Raw genomic sequence first — 14,975 nt, 5'->3', positions numbered from 1 at the left:
TTAACATCCACTCGTCCTTTATTTATCGTGATACATCACCACGTGGACACGCGAGACCTCACCACGTGGACACGTGATACATCACCACGTGGACACGTGACACCTCACCACGTGGGACACGTGACACATCACCACGTGGACACGTGACACCTCACCACGTGGGACACGTGACACCGCACCACGTGGACACGTGACACCTCACCACGTGGACACGTGATACATCACCACGTGGACACGTGACACATCACCACGTGGACACGTGACACCTCACCACGTGGGACACGTGACACCTCACCACGTGGACACGTGACACATCACCACGTGGGACACGTGACACCTCACCACGGGGACACGTGACACAGCACCACGTGGACAGGTGACACCTCACCACGTGGACACGTGACACATCACCACGTGGACACGTGACACCTCACCACGTGGACACGTGACACATCACCACGTGGACACGTGACACCTCACCACGTGGGACACGTGATACATCACCACGTGGACACGTGACACCTCACCACGTGGGACACGTGACACCTCACCACGTGGACACGTGACACCGCACCACGTGGGACAGGTGACACCTCACCACGTGGACAGGCGACACATCACCACGTGGGACACGTGACACCTCACCACGTGGACACGTGACACCTCACCACGTGGACACGTGACACCTCACCACGTGGGACACGTGACACCTCACCACGTGGACACGTGACACCTCACCACGTGGACACGTGACACCTCACCACGTGGACACGTGATACATCACCACGAGGACACGTGACACATCACCACGTGGACACGTGACACCTCACCACGTGGACACGTGACACATCACCACGTGGACACGTGACACCTCACCACGTGGACACGTGACACCTCACCACGTGGACATGTGACACCTCACCACGTGGACACGTGACACCCTCGGGACGCGCCGTCCGCTCACTCTGAAGAGGGCGATGCCTCACGCCACGTGGCCTGGCCCCTGGGTGAGTGGTAGGGGTGGGTGGTAGGGGTGGGTGGTAGGGGTGGGTGGGTGGGTGGTAGGGGTGGGTGGGAGGGTGGTAGGGGGGGTCCTAATCCCAGGGCACGTGTCACGTGACAGGACCTCTACTTGATGGCAATGTCTAGAGACTCGGCACGCGGCCCCAGTATACACGTGGTAACCACGTGGTAACCACGTGGTAACCACGTGGTTACCTTGTGGGTGGTGGGTGGGTGGTGGGTCGGTGGTGAGTGGTGGGTGGGTGGTGGATGGGTGGTGGGTGGTGGATGGGTGGTGGGTGGGGAGTGGTGGGTGGGTGGTGAGTGGGTGGGTCGTGGGTGGTGGATGGGTGGTGGGTGGTGGATGGGTGGTGGGTGGGGAGTGGTGGGTGGGTGGGTGGTGAGTGGGTGGGTCGTGGGTGGTGGATGGGCGGTGGGTGGGGAGTGGTGGGTGGGGAGTGGTGGGTGGGTGGTGGGTGAGTGGTGGGTGGGTGATGGGTGAGTGGTGGGTGGGTGGTGGGTGGTGGGTGTTGGATGGGTGGTGAGTGAGTGGTGGGTGGGTGGTGAGTGGTGGGTGGGGAGTGGTGGGTGGGTGGTGGGTGGGGAGTGGTGGGTGGGTGGTGAGTGGGTGGTGAGTGGGTGGGTCGTCGGTGGTGGATGGGCGGTGGGTGGGTGGTGAATGGTGGGTGGGGAGTGGTGGGTGGGTGGTGGGTGAGTGGGGGGTGGGTGGTGGGAGGTGCGTGATGGGTGAGTGGTGGGTGGGTGGTGGGTGGTGGATGGGTGGTGAGTGAGTGGTGGGTGGGTGGTGAGTGGTGGGTGGGGAGTGGTGGGTGGGTGGTGGGTGGGGAGTGGTGGGTGGGTGGTGAGTGGGTGGGTGGTGAGTGTTGGGTGGGGAGTGGTGGGTGAGTGGTGGGTGGGTGGTGGGTGAGTGGTGGGTGGTGGATGGTGGAAGGGCGGTGAGTGGTGGGTGGGTGGTGGGTGGGGAGTGGTGGGTGGGTGGGGAGTGGTGGGTGGGTGATGAGTGGGTGGTGAGTGGTGGGTGGAAGTGGGGGGAGTCGTGGCAAGCACTTGGAGTGATTTTTTTAAGAGAGAAAACGTAAATCGTTAACTTAAATCAAAAAGTTTAAAAATAAAATAAAGTATTACCTACACCCCCAACTAACTACCCCACCCCCACTAACTACCCCCCACTAACTACCCCCCCCACTAACTACCCCCCCCACTAACTAAAACTAAAACGTCTCAAAGGGCGCGCTGCCCACTAATCGGTCCCGGGAGAGGCGACAGGCGTCCAGGTGGGTGGGTGGTGGGTGGGTGGGTGGTGAGTGGGTGGGTGGGTGGTGAGTGGATGGGTGAGTGGGTGAGTGGGTGAGTGAGTGAGTGGGTGGGTGGGTGGTGAGTGGGTGGGTGGGTGAGTGGGTGAGTGAGTGAGTGGGTGAGTGGGTGGGTGGGTGAGTGGGTGAGTGGATGGGTGGGTGAGTGGAAGGGTGGGTTAGTGGGTGAGTGGATGGGTGGGTGACTGGGCAAGTGGCTGGCTGAGTGAGGGGGTGAGCGGCTGGGTGGGTGGGTGAGGGGATGAGTGGCTGGGTGGGTGAGGGGGTGAGTGGCTGGGTGGGTGAGTGGGTGAGTGGCTGGGTGGGTGAGTGGGTGAGTGGCTGGGTGAGTGGCAGGGTAATATTTACTACCCTTACATCGATTGTTTAATTCACTCTGAAACGCTACTCAGTGGCACCGCTGACCATCACCACCACCATCTTCACCACCACCACCTTCACCACCACCACCACCACCACCTTCACCACCACTACCTTCACCACCATCAACTTCACCACCACCTTCACCACCATCACCTCCTCCTCCACCTACTCATTCCTCCTCCCCATCCTCCCTCCTCGTCCACTCCCTCCTACACGTTATATATATGTGTGTACACGGTTTATATATATGTGTATATATGTGTGTATGTCTGTGTGTGTCTATGTGTGTGTGTCTGTGTGTGTATGTGTGTGTGTGTGTCTGTGTATGTGTGTGTGTCTGTGTGTCTGTATGTGTGTGTGTCTGTATGTGTGTGTGTCTGTGTGTGTGTATCTGTGTGTGTGTTTATCTGTGTGTGTCTGTGTGTATGCGTGTGTGTGTGTGTGTCTGTGTGTGTGTGTGTCTGTGTGTATGTATGTGTGTGTCTGTGTGTGTGTATGTGTGTGTGTGTATCTGTGTGTGTGTATGTGTGTGTGTGTCTGTGTGTGTGTGTATGTGTGTGTGTCTATATGTGTGTGTCTGTGTGTGTGTCTTTAGAGCCGTTGCAGAGGATTCTGCAATGGTCTTGATCCGTACAAAAAGAAAAAACTCCCTCCACTCCGGTCCTGCGACACACAAACACAGAAACACAGAAACATACACACACAGATACACACACACATACACACACAGATAGATACACACACACAGATACATACACATAGACACACACACATACAGATACATACACATAGAAACACACGCAAACACACACACACACAGATACACACACACAGATACACACACACAGAAACACACACACAGATACACACACAGATACACACACAGATACACACACAAACACAGATACACACACAGATACACACACAAACACAGATACACACACAGACACACACACACAGATACATACACACACACACAAACACACACAGAAACATACACACAGATACACACACAGATACATACACACACACAAACACACACACAGATACATACACACACACACAAACACAGAAACACACACAGATACATACACACACACAAACACACACAAACACAGATACACACACACAGATACACACACACACAGATACACACACACACAGAAACACACACACACAGATACATACACACACACAGAAACACACACACAGATACACACACACAGAGATACATACACACACACAGAAACACACACACAGAGATACATACACACACACACAGAGATACATACACACACACACAGATACATACACACACACAGAAACACACACACAGATACACACACACAGACACAGAAACACACACACAGATACATACACACACAGACACAGAAACACACACACACAAACACACACACAAACACACACACAAACACACACAAACACACAGACACACACAACACACACAAACACACACACAAACACACACACACAAACACACACACAGACACACAAACACACACACACAAACACACGCACAAACACACACAAACACAAACGCTGGGATTAGTGCGGAGTAAACATCGCCACTGGGGGTGACAGAGGTGGCCGGCTGTGGTGGTGGAGGCGCTGCTGCTACTCGCTACTAACAGCACTTGCCCCTACAGCCCTGCTAGAGGCTACACGGGGGATCTTTGTCTGTGTATAGGTGCTGCTGCTACTCGCTACTAACAGCACTTGCCCCTACAGCCCTGCTAGAGGCTACACGGGGGATCTTTGTCTGTGTATAGGTGCTGCTGCTACTCGCTACTAACAGCACTTGCCCCTACAGCCCTGCTAGAGGCTACACGGGGGATCTTTGTCTGTGTATAGGTGCTGCTGCTGCTACTCGCTACTAACAGCACTTGCCCCTACAGCCCTGCTAGAGGCTACACGGGGGATCTTTGTCTGTGTATAGGTGCTGCTGCTGCTGCTACTCGCTACTAACAGCACTTGCCCCTACAGCCCTGCTAGAGGCTACACGGGGGATCTTTGTCTGTGTATAGGTGCTGCTGCTGCTGCTACTCGCTACTAACAGCACTTGCCCCTACAGCCCTGCTAGAGGCTACACGGGGGATCTTTGTCTGTGTATAGGTGCTTCTGCTACTTGCTACTAACAGCACTTGCCCCTACAGCCCTGCTAGAGGCTACACGGGGGATCTTTGTCTGTGTATAGGTGCTGCTGCTACTCGCTACTAACAGCACTTGCCCCTACAGCCCTGTTAGAGGCTACACGGGGGATCTTTGTCTGTGTGTAGGCTCTGCTGCTACTCGCTACTAACAGCACTTGCCCCTACAGCCCTGCTAGAGGCTACACGGGGGATCTTTGTCTGTGTATAGGTGCTGCTGCTACTCGCTACTAACAGCACTTGCCCCTACAGCCCTGTTAGAGGCTACACGGGGGATCTTTGTCTGTGTGTAGGTGCTGCTGCTACTCGCTACTAACAGCACTTGCCCCTACAGCCATGCTAGAGGCTACACGGGGGATCTTTGTCTGTGTATAGGTGCTGCTGCTGCTACTCGCTACTGACAGCACTTGCCCCTACAGCCCTGCTAGAGGCTACCTGGGGGATCTTTGTCTATGTGCTGCTGCTACTCGCTACTAACAGCACTTGCCCCTACAGCCCTGTTAGAGGCTACACGGGGGATCTTTGTCTGTGTATAGGTGCTGCTGCTGCTACTCGCTACTAACAGCACTTGCCCCTACAGCCCTGCTAGAGGCTACACGGGGGATCTTTGTCTGTGTATAGGTGCTGCTGCTGCTGCTACTCGCTACTAACAGCACTTGCCCCTACAGCCCTGCTAGAGGCTACACGGGGGATCTTTGTCTGTGTATAGGTGCTGCTGCTGCTGCTACTCGCTACTAACAGCACTTGCCCCTACAGCCCTGCTAGAGGCTACACGGGGGATCTTTGTCTGTGTATAGGTGCTTCTGCTACTTGCTACTAACAGCACTTGCCCCTACAGCCCTGCTAGAGGCTACACGGGGGATCTTTGTCTGTGTATAGGCGCTGCTGCTACTCGCTACTAACAGCACTTGCCCCTACAGCCCTGTTAGAGGCTACACGGGGGATCTTTGTCTGTGTGTAGGCTCTGCTGCTACTCGCTACTAACAGCACTTGCCCCTACAGCCCTGCTAGAGGCTACACGGGGGATCTTTGTCTGTGTATAGGTGCTGCTGCTACTCGCTACTAACAGCACTTGCCCCTACAGCCCTGTTAGAGGCTACACGGGGGATCTTTGTCTGTGTGTAGGTGCTGCTGCTACTCGCTACTAACAGCACTTGCCCCTACAGCCATGCTAGAGGCTACACGGGGGATCTTTGTCTGTGTATAGGTGCTGCTGCTGCTACTCGCTACTGACAGCACTTGCCCCTACAGCCCTGCTAGAGGCTACCTGGGGGATCTTTGTCTGTGTATAGCTGCTACTCGCTACTGACAGCACTTTCCCCTACAGCCCTGCTAGAGGCTACACGGGGGATCTTTGTCTGTGTATAGGTGCTGCTGCTGCTACTCGCTACTGACAGCACTTGCCCCTACAGCCCTGCTAGAGGCTACCTGGGGGATCTTTGTCTGTGTATAGCTGCTACTCGCTACTGACAGCACTTTCCCCTACAGCCCTGCTAGAGGCTACACGGGGGATTTTTGTCTGTGTATAGGTGCTGCTGCTACTCGCTACTAACAGCACTTGCCCCTACAGCCCTGTTAGATGCTACACGGGGGATCTTTGTCTGTGTGTAGGTGCTGCTGCTACTCGCTACTAACAACACTTGCCCCTACAGCCCTGTTAGAGGCTACACAGGGGATCTTTGTCTGTGTGTAGGTGCTGCTGCTACTCGCTACTAACAATACTTGCCCCTACAGCCCTGCTAGAGGCTACACGGGGGATCTTTGTCTGTGTATAGGTGCTGCTGCTACTCGCTACTAACAGCACTTGCCCCTACAGCCCTGTTAGAGGCTACACGGGGGGTCTTTGTCTGTGTATAGGTGCTGCTGCTACTCGCTACTAACAGCACTTGCCCCTACAGCCCTGCTAGAGGCTACACGTGGGATCTTTGTCTGTGTGTAGGTGCTGCTGCTACTCGCTACTGACAGCACTTGCCCCTACAGCCCTGCTAGAGGCTACACGGGGGATCTTTGTCTGTGTGTAGGTGCTGCTGCTACTCGCTACTAACAGCACTTGCTCCTACAGCCCTGCTAGAGGCTACACGGGGGATCTTTGTCTGTGTATAGGTGCTGCTACTCGCTACTAACAGCACTTGCCCCTACAGCCCTGCTAGAGGCTACCTGGGGGATCTTTGTCTGTGTATAGTGCGGATCTGCGTCTCTCTCTCATCATCATCACGGTGGATGGGATGGTAGGGGTGTAGGTGGTAGGGGTGTAGGTGATGGGTGTAGGTGATGGAAGGGGTGTAGGTGGTAGGGGTGTAGGTGATGGTAGTGGTGTAGGTGGTAGGGGTGTAGGTGGTAGGGGTGTAGGTGATGGGTGTAGGTGATGGAAGGGGTGTAGGTGATGGTAGGGGTGTAGCTGATGGAAGGGGTGTAGGTGATGGTAGGGGTGTAGGTGGTAGGGGTGTAGTTGATGGTAGGGGTGTAGGTGCTAGGGGTGTAGGTGCTAGGGGTGTAGGTGATGGTAAGGGTGTAGGTGGTAGGGGTGTAGGTGGTAGGGGTGTAGGTGGTAGGGGTGTAGGTGATGGTAGGGGTGTAGGTGCTAGGGGTGTAGGTGATGGTAGGGGTGTAGGTGATGGTAGGGGTGTAGTTGATGGTAGGGGTGTAGGTGATGGGTGTAGGTGATGGTTGGGGTGTAGGTGATGGTAGCGGTGTAGGTGGTAGGGGTGTAGGTGGTAGGGGTGTCGATGATGGGTGTAGGTGATGGTAGAGGTGTAGATGGTAGGGGTGTAGGGGATGGGTGTAGGTGATGGTAGGGGTATAGGTGATGGTAGGGGTGTAGGTGGTATGGGTGTAAGTGATGGTAGGGGTGTAGGTGGTGGTAGGGGTGTAGGTGATGGTAGGGGTGTAGGTGATGTTAGGGGTGTAGGTGATGTTAGGGGTGTAGGTGATGGTAGGTGATGGTAGGGGTGTAGGTGGTGGTAGGTGGTGTTAGGGGTGTAGGTGGTGGTAGGGGTGTAGGTGGTGGTAGGGGTGTAGGTGGTGGTAGGTGGTGGTAGGGGTGTAGGTGATGGTAGTTGATGGTAGGGGTGTAGGTGGTAGGGGGTGTAGGTGGTGGTAGGGGTGTAGGTGGTGGTAGGGGTGTAGGTGGTGGTAGGTGGTGGTAGGGGTGTAGGTGATGGTAGTTGATGGTAGGGGTGTAGGTGGTAGGGGGTGTAGGTGGTGGTAGGGGTGTAGGTGGTGGTAGGTGGTGGTAGGGGTGTAGGTGATGGTAGGTGGTGGTAGGTGATGGTAGGGGTGTAGGTGATGGTAGGTGGTAGGGGTGTAGGTGATGGTAGGGGTGTAGGTGGTAGGGGTGTAGGTGGTGGTAGGTGGTGGTAGGGGTGTAGGTGGTGGTAGGTGGTGGTAGGGGTGTAGGTGGTGGTAGCTGGTGGTAGGGGTGTAGGTGGTAGGGGTGTAGGTGGTGGTAGGGGTGTAGGTGATGGTAGGGGTGTAGGTGATGGTAGGTGGTAGGGGTGTAGGTGATGGTAGGGGTGTAGGTGGTGGTAGGTGGTGGTAGGTGGTGGTAGGGGTGTAGGTGATGGTAGGTGGTGGTAGGGGTGTAGGTGGTGGTAGGTGGTGGTAGGTGGTGGTAGGGGTGTAGGTGATGGTAGGGGTGTAGGTGGTGGTAGGTGGTGGTAGGTGGTGGTAGGGGTGTAGGTGGTGGTAGGTGGTGGTAGGTGGTGGTAGGGGTGTAGGTGGTGGTAGGGGTGTAGGTGATAGAAGGGGTGTAGGTGGTGGTAGGGGTGTAGGTGATGTTAGGGGTGTAGGTGATAGAAGGGGTGTAGGTGATGGTAGGGGTGTAGGTGGTAGGGGTGTAGGTGGTGGTAGGTGGTGGTAGGTGGTGGTAGGTGGTGGTAGGGGTGTAGGTGATGGTAGGGGTGTAGGTGGTGGTAGGGGTGTAGGTGGTGGTAGGTGGTGTAGGTGGTAGGGGTGTAGGTGGTAGGGGTGTAGGTGGTGGTAGGTGGTGGTAGGGGTGTAGGTGGTGGTAGGTGGTGGTAGGGGTGTAGGTGGTGGTAGGTGGTGGTAGGTGGTGGTAGGTGGTGGTAGGGGTGTAGGTGGTGGTAGGGGTGTAGGTGGTAGGGGTGTAGGTGGTGGTAGGGGTGTAGGTGGTGGTAGGTGGTGGTAGGGCTGTAGTCACCTAGACACGCTGGTGTCCCCGGCGTGCCTCCGCGAGTCCAGGCCTAGATGTAGGCTCGGCTCTGGCGGATGGCGCAGCAAAGCAGCATGCTGAACACCATGCCGAAGACCTGCGGGGCGGACCACCGGCGGCGTCAGTGATGCTCGCCATGCTGACGATGATGATGACGACGACGATGATGACGATGATGACGACGACGATGATGACGACGATGACGATCTGACGATGATGATGACGATGCTGACGACAATGACGAAATTGACGATGATGACGATGCTGACGATGTTGATGACGATGCTGACGACAATGACGACGATGACGACGATGACGACGCCGATGACGACAATGATGATGACGATGACGACAATGACGATGATGATGACGACAATGACGAAATTGACGATGATGACGATGCTGATGATGATGATGACGATGCTGACGACGATGACGACAATGACGACGACAATGACGACGACAATGACGACGATGACGACGATGACGACAATGACGACGATGATGACGATGATGACGATGACAATGACGAAATTGACGATGATGACGATGCTGACGATGTTGATGACGATGCTGACGATGTTGATGACGATGCTGACGACAATGACGACGATGACGACGATGACGACGCCGATGACGACGATGATGATGACGATGACGACAATGACGATGATGATGACGACAATGACGAAATTGACGATGATGACGATGCTGATGATGATGATGACGATGCTGACGACGATGACGACAATGACGACGACAATGACGACGATGACGACGATGACGACAATGACGACGATGATGACGACGACGATGATGACGACGACGACGATGATGACGATGACAATGACGAAATTGACGATGATGACGATGCTGACGATGTTGATGACGATGCTGACGACGATGACGACGATGACGACGATGACGACGCCGATGATGACGCCGATGATGACGATGACGACGATGATGATGACGATACTGATGACGATGATGACGACGATGACGATGTTGATAATGATGACGATGTTGATGATAACGATGACGAGAATAGCGAAATTGACGATGATGACGATGGTGCTGATGTAACCGCACCATCACAACGCCGACGCCGATGCCGACAGCGGCGATGATGTAGACCCTCTGGGAGAAGATGTCGTCGATGCGGCTGTTACAGTCCTGCAAGCACAGGGGGAGTCAAACACACAGAGACTCAAATACATACTCACTCACACACTCACACACACACACTCACACACACACTCACACACAGACTCACACACACACTCACACACAGACTCACACACTCATTCACACACTCACAGACTCACACACGGGACTCACTCACAGACTCACACACTCACCCACACACTCACACACACAGACTCACCCACAGACTCACTCACACACTCACACTCACTCACACACTCACACACACACTCACACACAGACTCACACACAGACTCACTCACACACAGACTCACTCACACACAGACTCACACACTCACACACTCATTCACACACTCACACACACAGACTCACTCACACACAAACTCACATACAGACTCACACACTCATTCACACACACACACACAGACTCACACACTCACCCACACACTCACCCACAGACTCACCCACAGACTCACCCACACACTCACCCACACACTCACCCACACACTCACCCACACACACACCCACTCACAACAACAAAAACAACCGCCATTCACCACTAAGTGGCGGTGACGTCACCACGACGCTTGTGCCAGGCTAGGTGCACCTTGAGGCCACGTGAAGTGTCGAACGTCCACTGGCAGGAGGTCACGGGGCAGACCCAGCAGGTGCCACGGGTCGACTGACTGAGACGACTGAGATGACTGGCTGATGCACCACCTGTGCCCCCTACTGTGCCAATTTGCTGTGCTTTAGCAACCCGGTGCTCCGCTCGTTGTTGTGAGCATCGCTCCTCCGCCCTCCGTTGTTGTTGGAGGGCGACTGCCTCCAACTGCCCAATAGCGTCCTTCACGAGCCTCCTCCACAGAGGCCGATCTTGACACCGCTGGTACCAGTCATCGGCAAGTCCACTCAGCTCCACGTCCTCCTGTACCACATCACTCCATCTCTTCTCTAGCCCGTGCCGTGCCCCTCGATCCGGCTGAACAAAAGCTGTTTGGGCATGCAGTGGCTGGGCATGCGGGCTACATGACCCAGCCAACGCAGCCTTGCCTGCCAGAGGAGCTCACTGATGGGACCTTGCCCAGATCTTTCAAGGATTTGTGAGCTCCTCACACAATCCAGCCTGGTCAAACCCAGGATGGATTATAGGCAGGCTAGCCTAAATGTTTCTAACCAGCGAAGATGTTCCATTAGGGGGGTCCACGTTTCGCAAGTGTAGAGAGCCGGTCATGAGCACACTGCCCAGGTATGGTAAACTCTCCACTCTCTCCACAACTGCCCCATCACCGATTGGGAGTTGTGGGGGTGGAGTCACCGATGGTACAAAATACCCAGGCAGGTGCTTAGTTTTGGTGGGGCTGATGGTAAGGCCCCACCTCTTAGTGGCAAGCTCCAGGTTCAGCAGCAGCACCTCCAACTCCTCCTCTGAGTGAGCAGCAATTACCAAATCATCAGCATACAAAACATGGTTGAGCAATAGGGAGCCATCCCTTGACTGCACCCGGGCATCAATCAGCCTCCCATTGTATCTGTACCAAATGGAAATTCCTCCGGTACAGCTATTGAAGGCTCCAACTCCAGCCACGTAGTTTTACCCGGGCCCGCTCACCATCATGATGGTCCTTAATGAGTGTGAGCAGAGGGTCAGTGACTCCGAATCACGAAGAACAACCCAGAGCCCAGGCCTACTGATGGTAGCATAGGCCTTGACCAGGTCAATTCCCTACACCGCTGCTGTAGCAGACGGACATAAAATATGGCATCTGTGCAGGACCGCCCTTTCCTGAAACCGCATTAGGGCTCCGCAAGCCTCTCCTCAGCGTGCCTGGCAAGGCGATGTTGAATAATCCCTGCCAAGACCTTTCCCGGCACACTGAGGAGTGAGATGCCCCTATAGTTATTACAGTCTGTGCGGTCCCCCTTCTTAAAGAGGGGGACCACCAGGGCATCCTTCCAATCCTGCGGAACCCATCCAGTGGTCCAGACTGTTGTTATGATGTCATGTAGGGCAGTCTGTGCACAAACGCCACCCTCCTTCAGCATTTCGCTTGGGAGATCATCTCTGCCCGGTGCCTTTCCTGGTCTCAGAATCTGGATCGCCTTCAGAGCTTCCTCAACAGATGGCACCTCAGACAGCCACTCATAGGGGGTGACTTCCTCTTCCAATATTTGAGGCACCGCAGCCTCAGCAGGGTCATCCCCACTTTGTCCCACGATGTTTTTCATGTGGAGAGATTTCCCCTCCCCCAGGACATCACATGCTCAGAAAATCTGCAAACCTGTTCCTGGGGGTCGGAGGTTGGATCACCGTTTTTTCCCCTAATGATGGTAATAGGTGTGGCGCTGCAGGTTACTTTTTTATGGAATTAAATAGAGATTTGTGATCACTGGCCATTGAGGTAGACTCCATCTCCTCAGCAACTCGCGACCACCACCCATCCTTGCAGCGCCTCACGGCTCTCTGAACCTCCGAGCGAAAGCTGCGGTAAGCCTCCTCATTCTCTGACGTGGGATGCTGTAGACGATGAGAGTGGGCCTGTCACTTTTGCTCAGCCAGCATGAACACCTCCTCTGTCAGCCAGGGTCTCTGGGGAGGTCTGGACCGCGAACCCAAAGCAGCCATTGCAGCTGCATGAGTCACAGTATTAAACCTCGCCCATCTCCCCTCGACATCAGGAGGAGTGGGAGACGATGCCAACCCCAGCCGCAAGCAAAGATTAAATTATCGCTTGCAACTTTCATCAGTTAGCTGAGACCAGGACACTTTAGGTCAGAATGGGGTCCTGGGTGTACACCAACCGCCGGAGTGAAAGAATGGCAGGCGCATCCTACAGATGACAAGTCGATGGTCAGAGGGTAGATCAGCTCCACGGTAGGTCCTGGTGTCAAGGACATGGGCCCGCATCCGCTGTTCCGTCAATATGTAGTCCAGCAGATGTTCTTGCTTGGACCCGGCATCCATCCATGATGTTGTGTGGATGCGCTGATGCCGGAACAGCGTGTTGGTAATTACAAGCCCATGGGCTGCACAACAATCTAGCAGCCTCCTACCGTTGTTATTGAGCTGATCTGGCCCATGCCTTCCAATTACTCCAGACCAGGTGCCAGCATCATGACCAACTCGGGCATTGAAGTCACCCAACAAGATGACTCTATCCCGAGGGGCCACTTTAGCCAGCACCTGTGACAGGTCATAGAAGGCATCTGACTCATCGGCCTTGCCTGCATCCCATCACGAATGTTTATCTTCGGTGGGGGCATAAGTAACCACAACCACCACTCCTCGCCTCTGGTTTATGGGAAAGCAAGCCCAAAGTAGCCTGCATGCTCCCACGCCCCCTTCATTATTTTGTTCAAAAGAAGAGCCACACCCTGTTGTTTGGCAGTCTGCTGCCCCGAGTAGAGGACTGTCCACCCCTCATGGTAGCATGAGCCAGAGCCGGTCCACCGGACCTCCTGAATGCCACAGAGATCCAGGCGGTACCGGTCCAGCTCCCGACAGAGGAGTGGCAGCCTCTCCTCCGCAGTGAGCGTTCGAACATTCCACGTGGCCACCCGTAGTGGCTTTTTGTTGTTTCTGGAGGAGCCCCGAGGGTAGAGATTCAATCTCCTGGCTCTGCCAAATGGGCAGGAGACGTCATAGACGCCTGCCCACCCACACACACTCACACACACTCACCCACACACTCACCCACAGACTCACTCACCCACAGACTCACTCACCCACAGACTCACTCACACACTCACCCACAGACTCACTCACACACTCACCCACTTACTCACCCACTCACTCACCCACAGACTCACCCGCACACTCACTCACAGACTCACTCACCCACAGACTCACTCACACACTCACCCACAGACTCACTCACACACCCACCCACAGACTCACTCACACACTCACCCACAGACTCACCCACCCACTCACCCACAGACTCACCCACAGACTCACTCACACACTCACCCACAGACTCACCCACAGACTCACTCACACACTCACCCACAGACTCACTCACCCACAGACTCACTCACACACTCACCCACAGACTCACTCCCCCACAGACTCACCCACTCACTCACCCCCCGACTCACCCACAGACTCACTCACACACTCACCCACAGACTCACTCACCCACAGACTCACTCACCCACAGACTCACAGACTCACCCACATACTCACCCGCACACTCACCCACAGACTCACCCGCACACTCACCCACAGACTCACTCACACACTCACCCACAGACTCACCCACAGACTCACTCACACACTCACGCACCCACAGATACACTCACACACTCACTCACTCACTCACATACTCACCCACCCACAGACTCACTCACACACTCACTCACCCACAGACTCACTCACCCACAGACTCACTCACACACTCACTCACACACTCACCCACAGACTCACCCACCCCGCTCCACCGACTCTCCTCGGCCACAACCACTCCGACTCACCATGTCCGGGTTGACCACCGCTTCCAAGAAGTTCTTGGCGTTGGGGCAGAGGCCGGGGTCCAGCGTTGAGAAGGCACTGGACAGTTTGCCTGCACCACAGCAGTTGAGCTGCGCAGAGAGAGAGAGAGGGAGATACACACGGGCGGTGAGCGGGTGAATGAGTGGGTAGGTGGGAGGGTGAGTGGGTGGGTGGGAGGGTTGGTGGGAGGGTGAGTGGGTGGGTGAGTTGGTGAGTGGGAGGGTGAGTGGGTGGGAGGGGTGGGTGGGTTGGAGGGCTGGTGGGAGGGTGAGTGGGTG

At 55.2% G+C, this 14,975-nt stretch overlaps 1 protein-coding gene across 9 annotated transcripts in view; it reads right to left on the bottom strand.

The window, feature by feature from the left end:
• LOC116958586 (CD9 antigen-like) overlaps window positions 1–14,975 on the bottom strand; it is an 82,869-nt gene continuing 67,894 nt past the window's right edge. Inside the window, exons 6-11 of one of the 9 annotated variants that reach the window (XR_012931189.1) lie at window positions 14,679–14,786; window positions 10,131–10,214; window positions 9,027–9,135; window positions 523–3,362; window positions 291–337; window positions 1–57 (exon numbers count right to left, since the gene is read on the bottom strand). Coding sequence is in view for 1 of the 9 variants with exons in the window: in XM_076057269.1 (XP_075913384.1) it covers window positions 9,070–9,135; window positions 10,131–10,214; window positions 14,679–14,786 (258 nt within the window). In the remaining 8 variants the exon portion in view is untranslated. Of the gene's footprint in view, window positions 3,363–9,026; window positions 9,136–10,130; window positions 10,215–14,678; window positions 14,787–14,975 lie in introns of all 9 variants that reach the window. The other 8 variants (XR_012931187.1, XR_012931184.1, XR_012931188.1 and 5 more) reach the window with 8 other exon arrangements.

The sequence above is a fragment of the Petromyzon marinus genome, chromosome 80 (genome assembly GCF_048934315.1).
Source record: "Petromyzon marinus isolate PM22_M1 ecotype Great Lakes invasive population chromosome 80, UKy_Petmar_22M1.pri1.0, whole genome shotgun sequence".
Taxonomy (NCBI): domain Eukaryota; kingdom Metazoa; phylum Chordata; class Hyperoartia; order Petromyzontiformes; family Petromyzontidae; genus Petromyzon; species Petromyzon marinus.
This window is presented reverse-complemented; position numbering and strand designations above follow the sequence as displayed.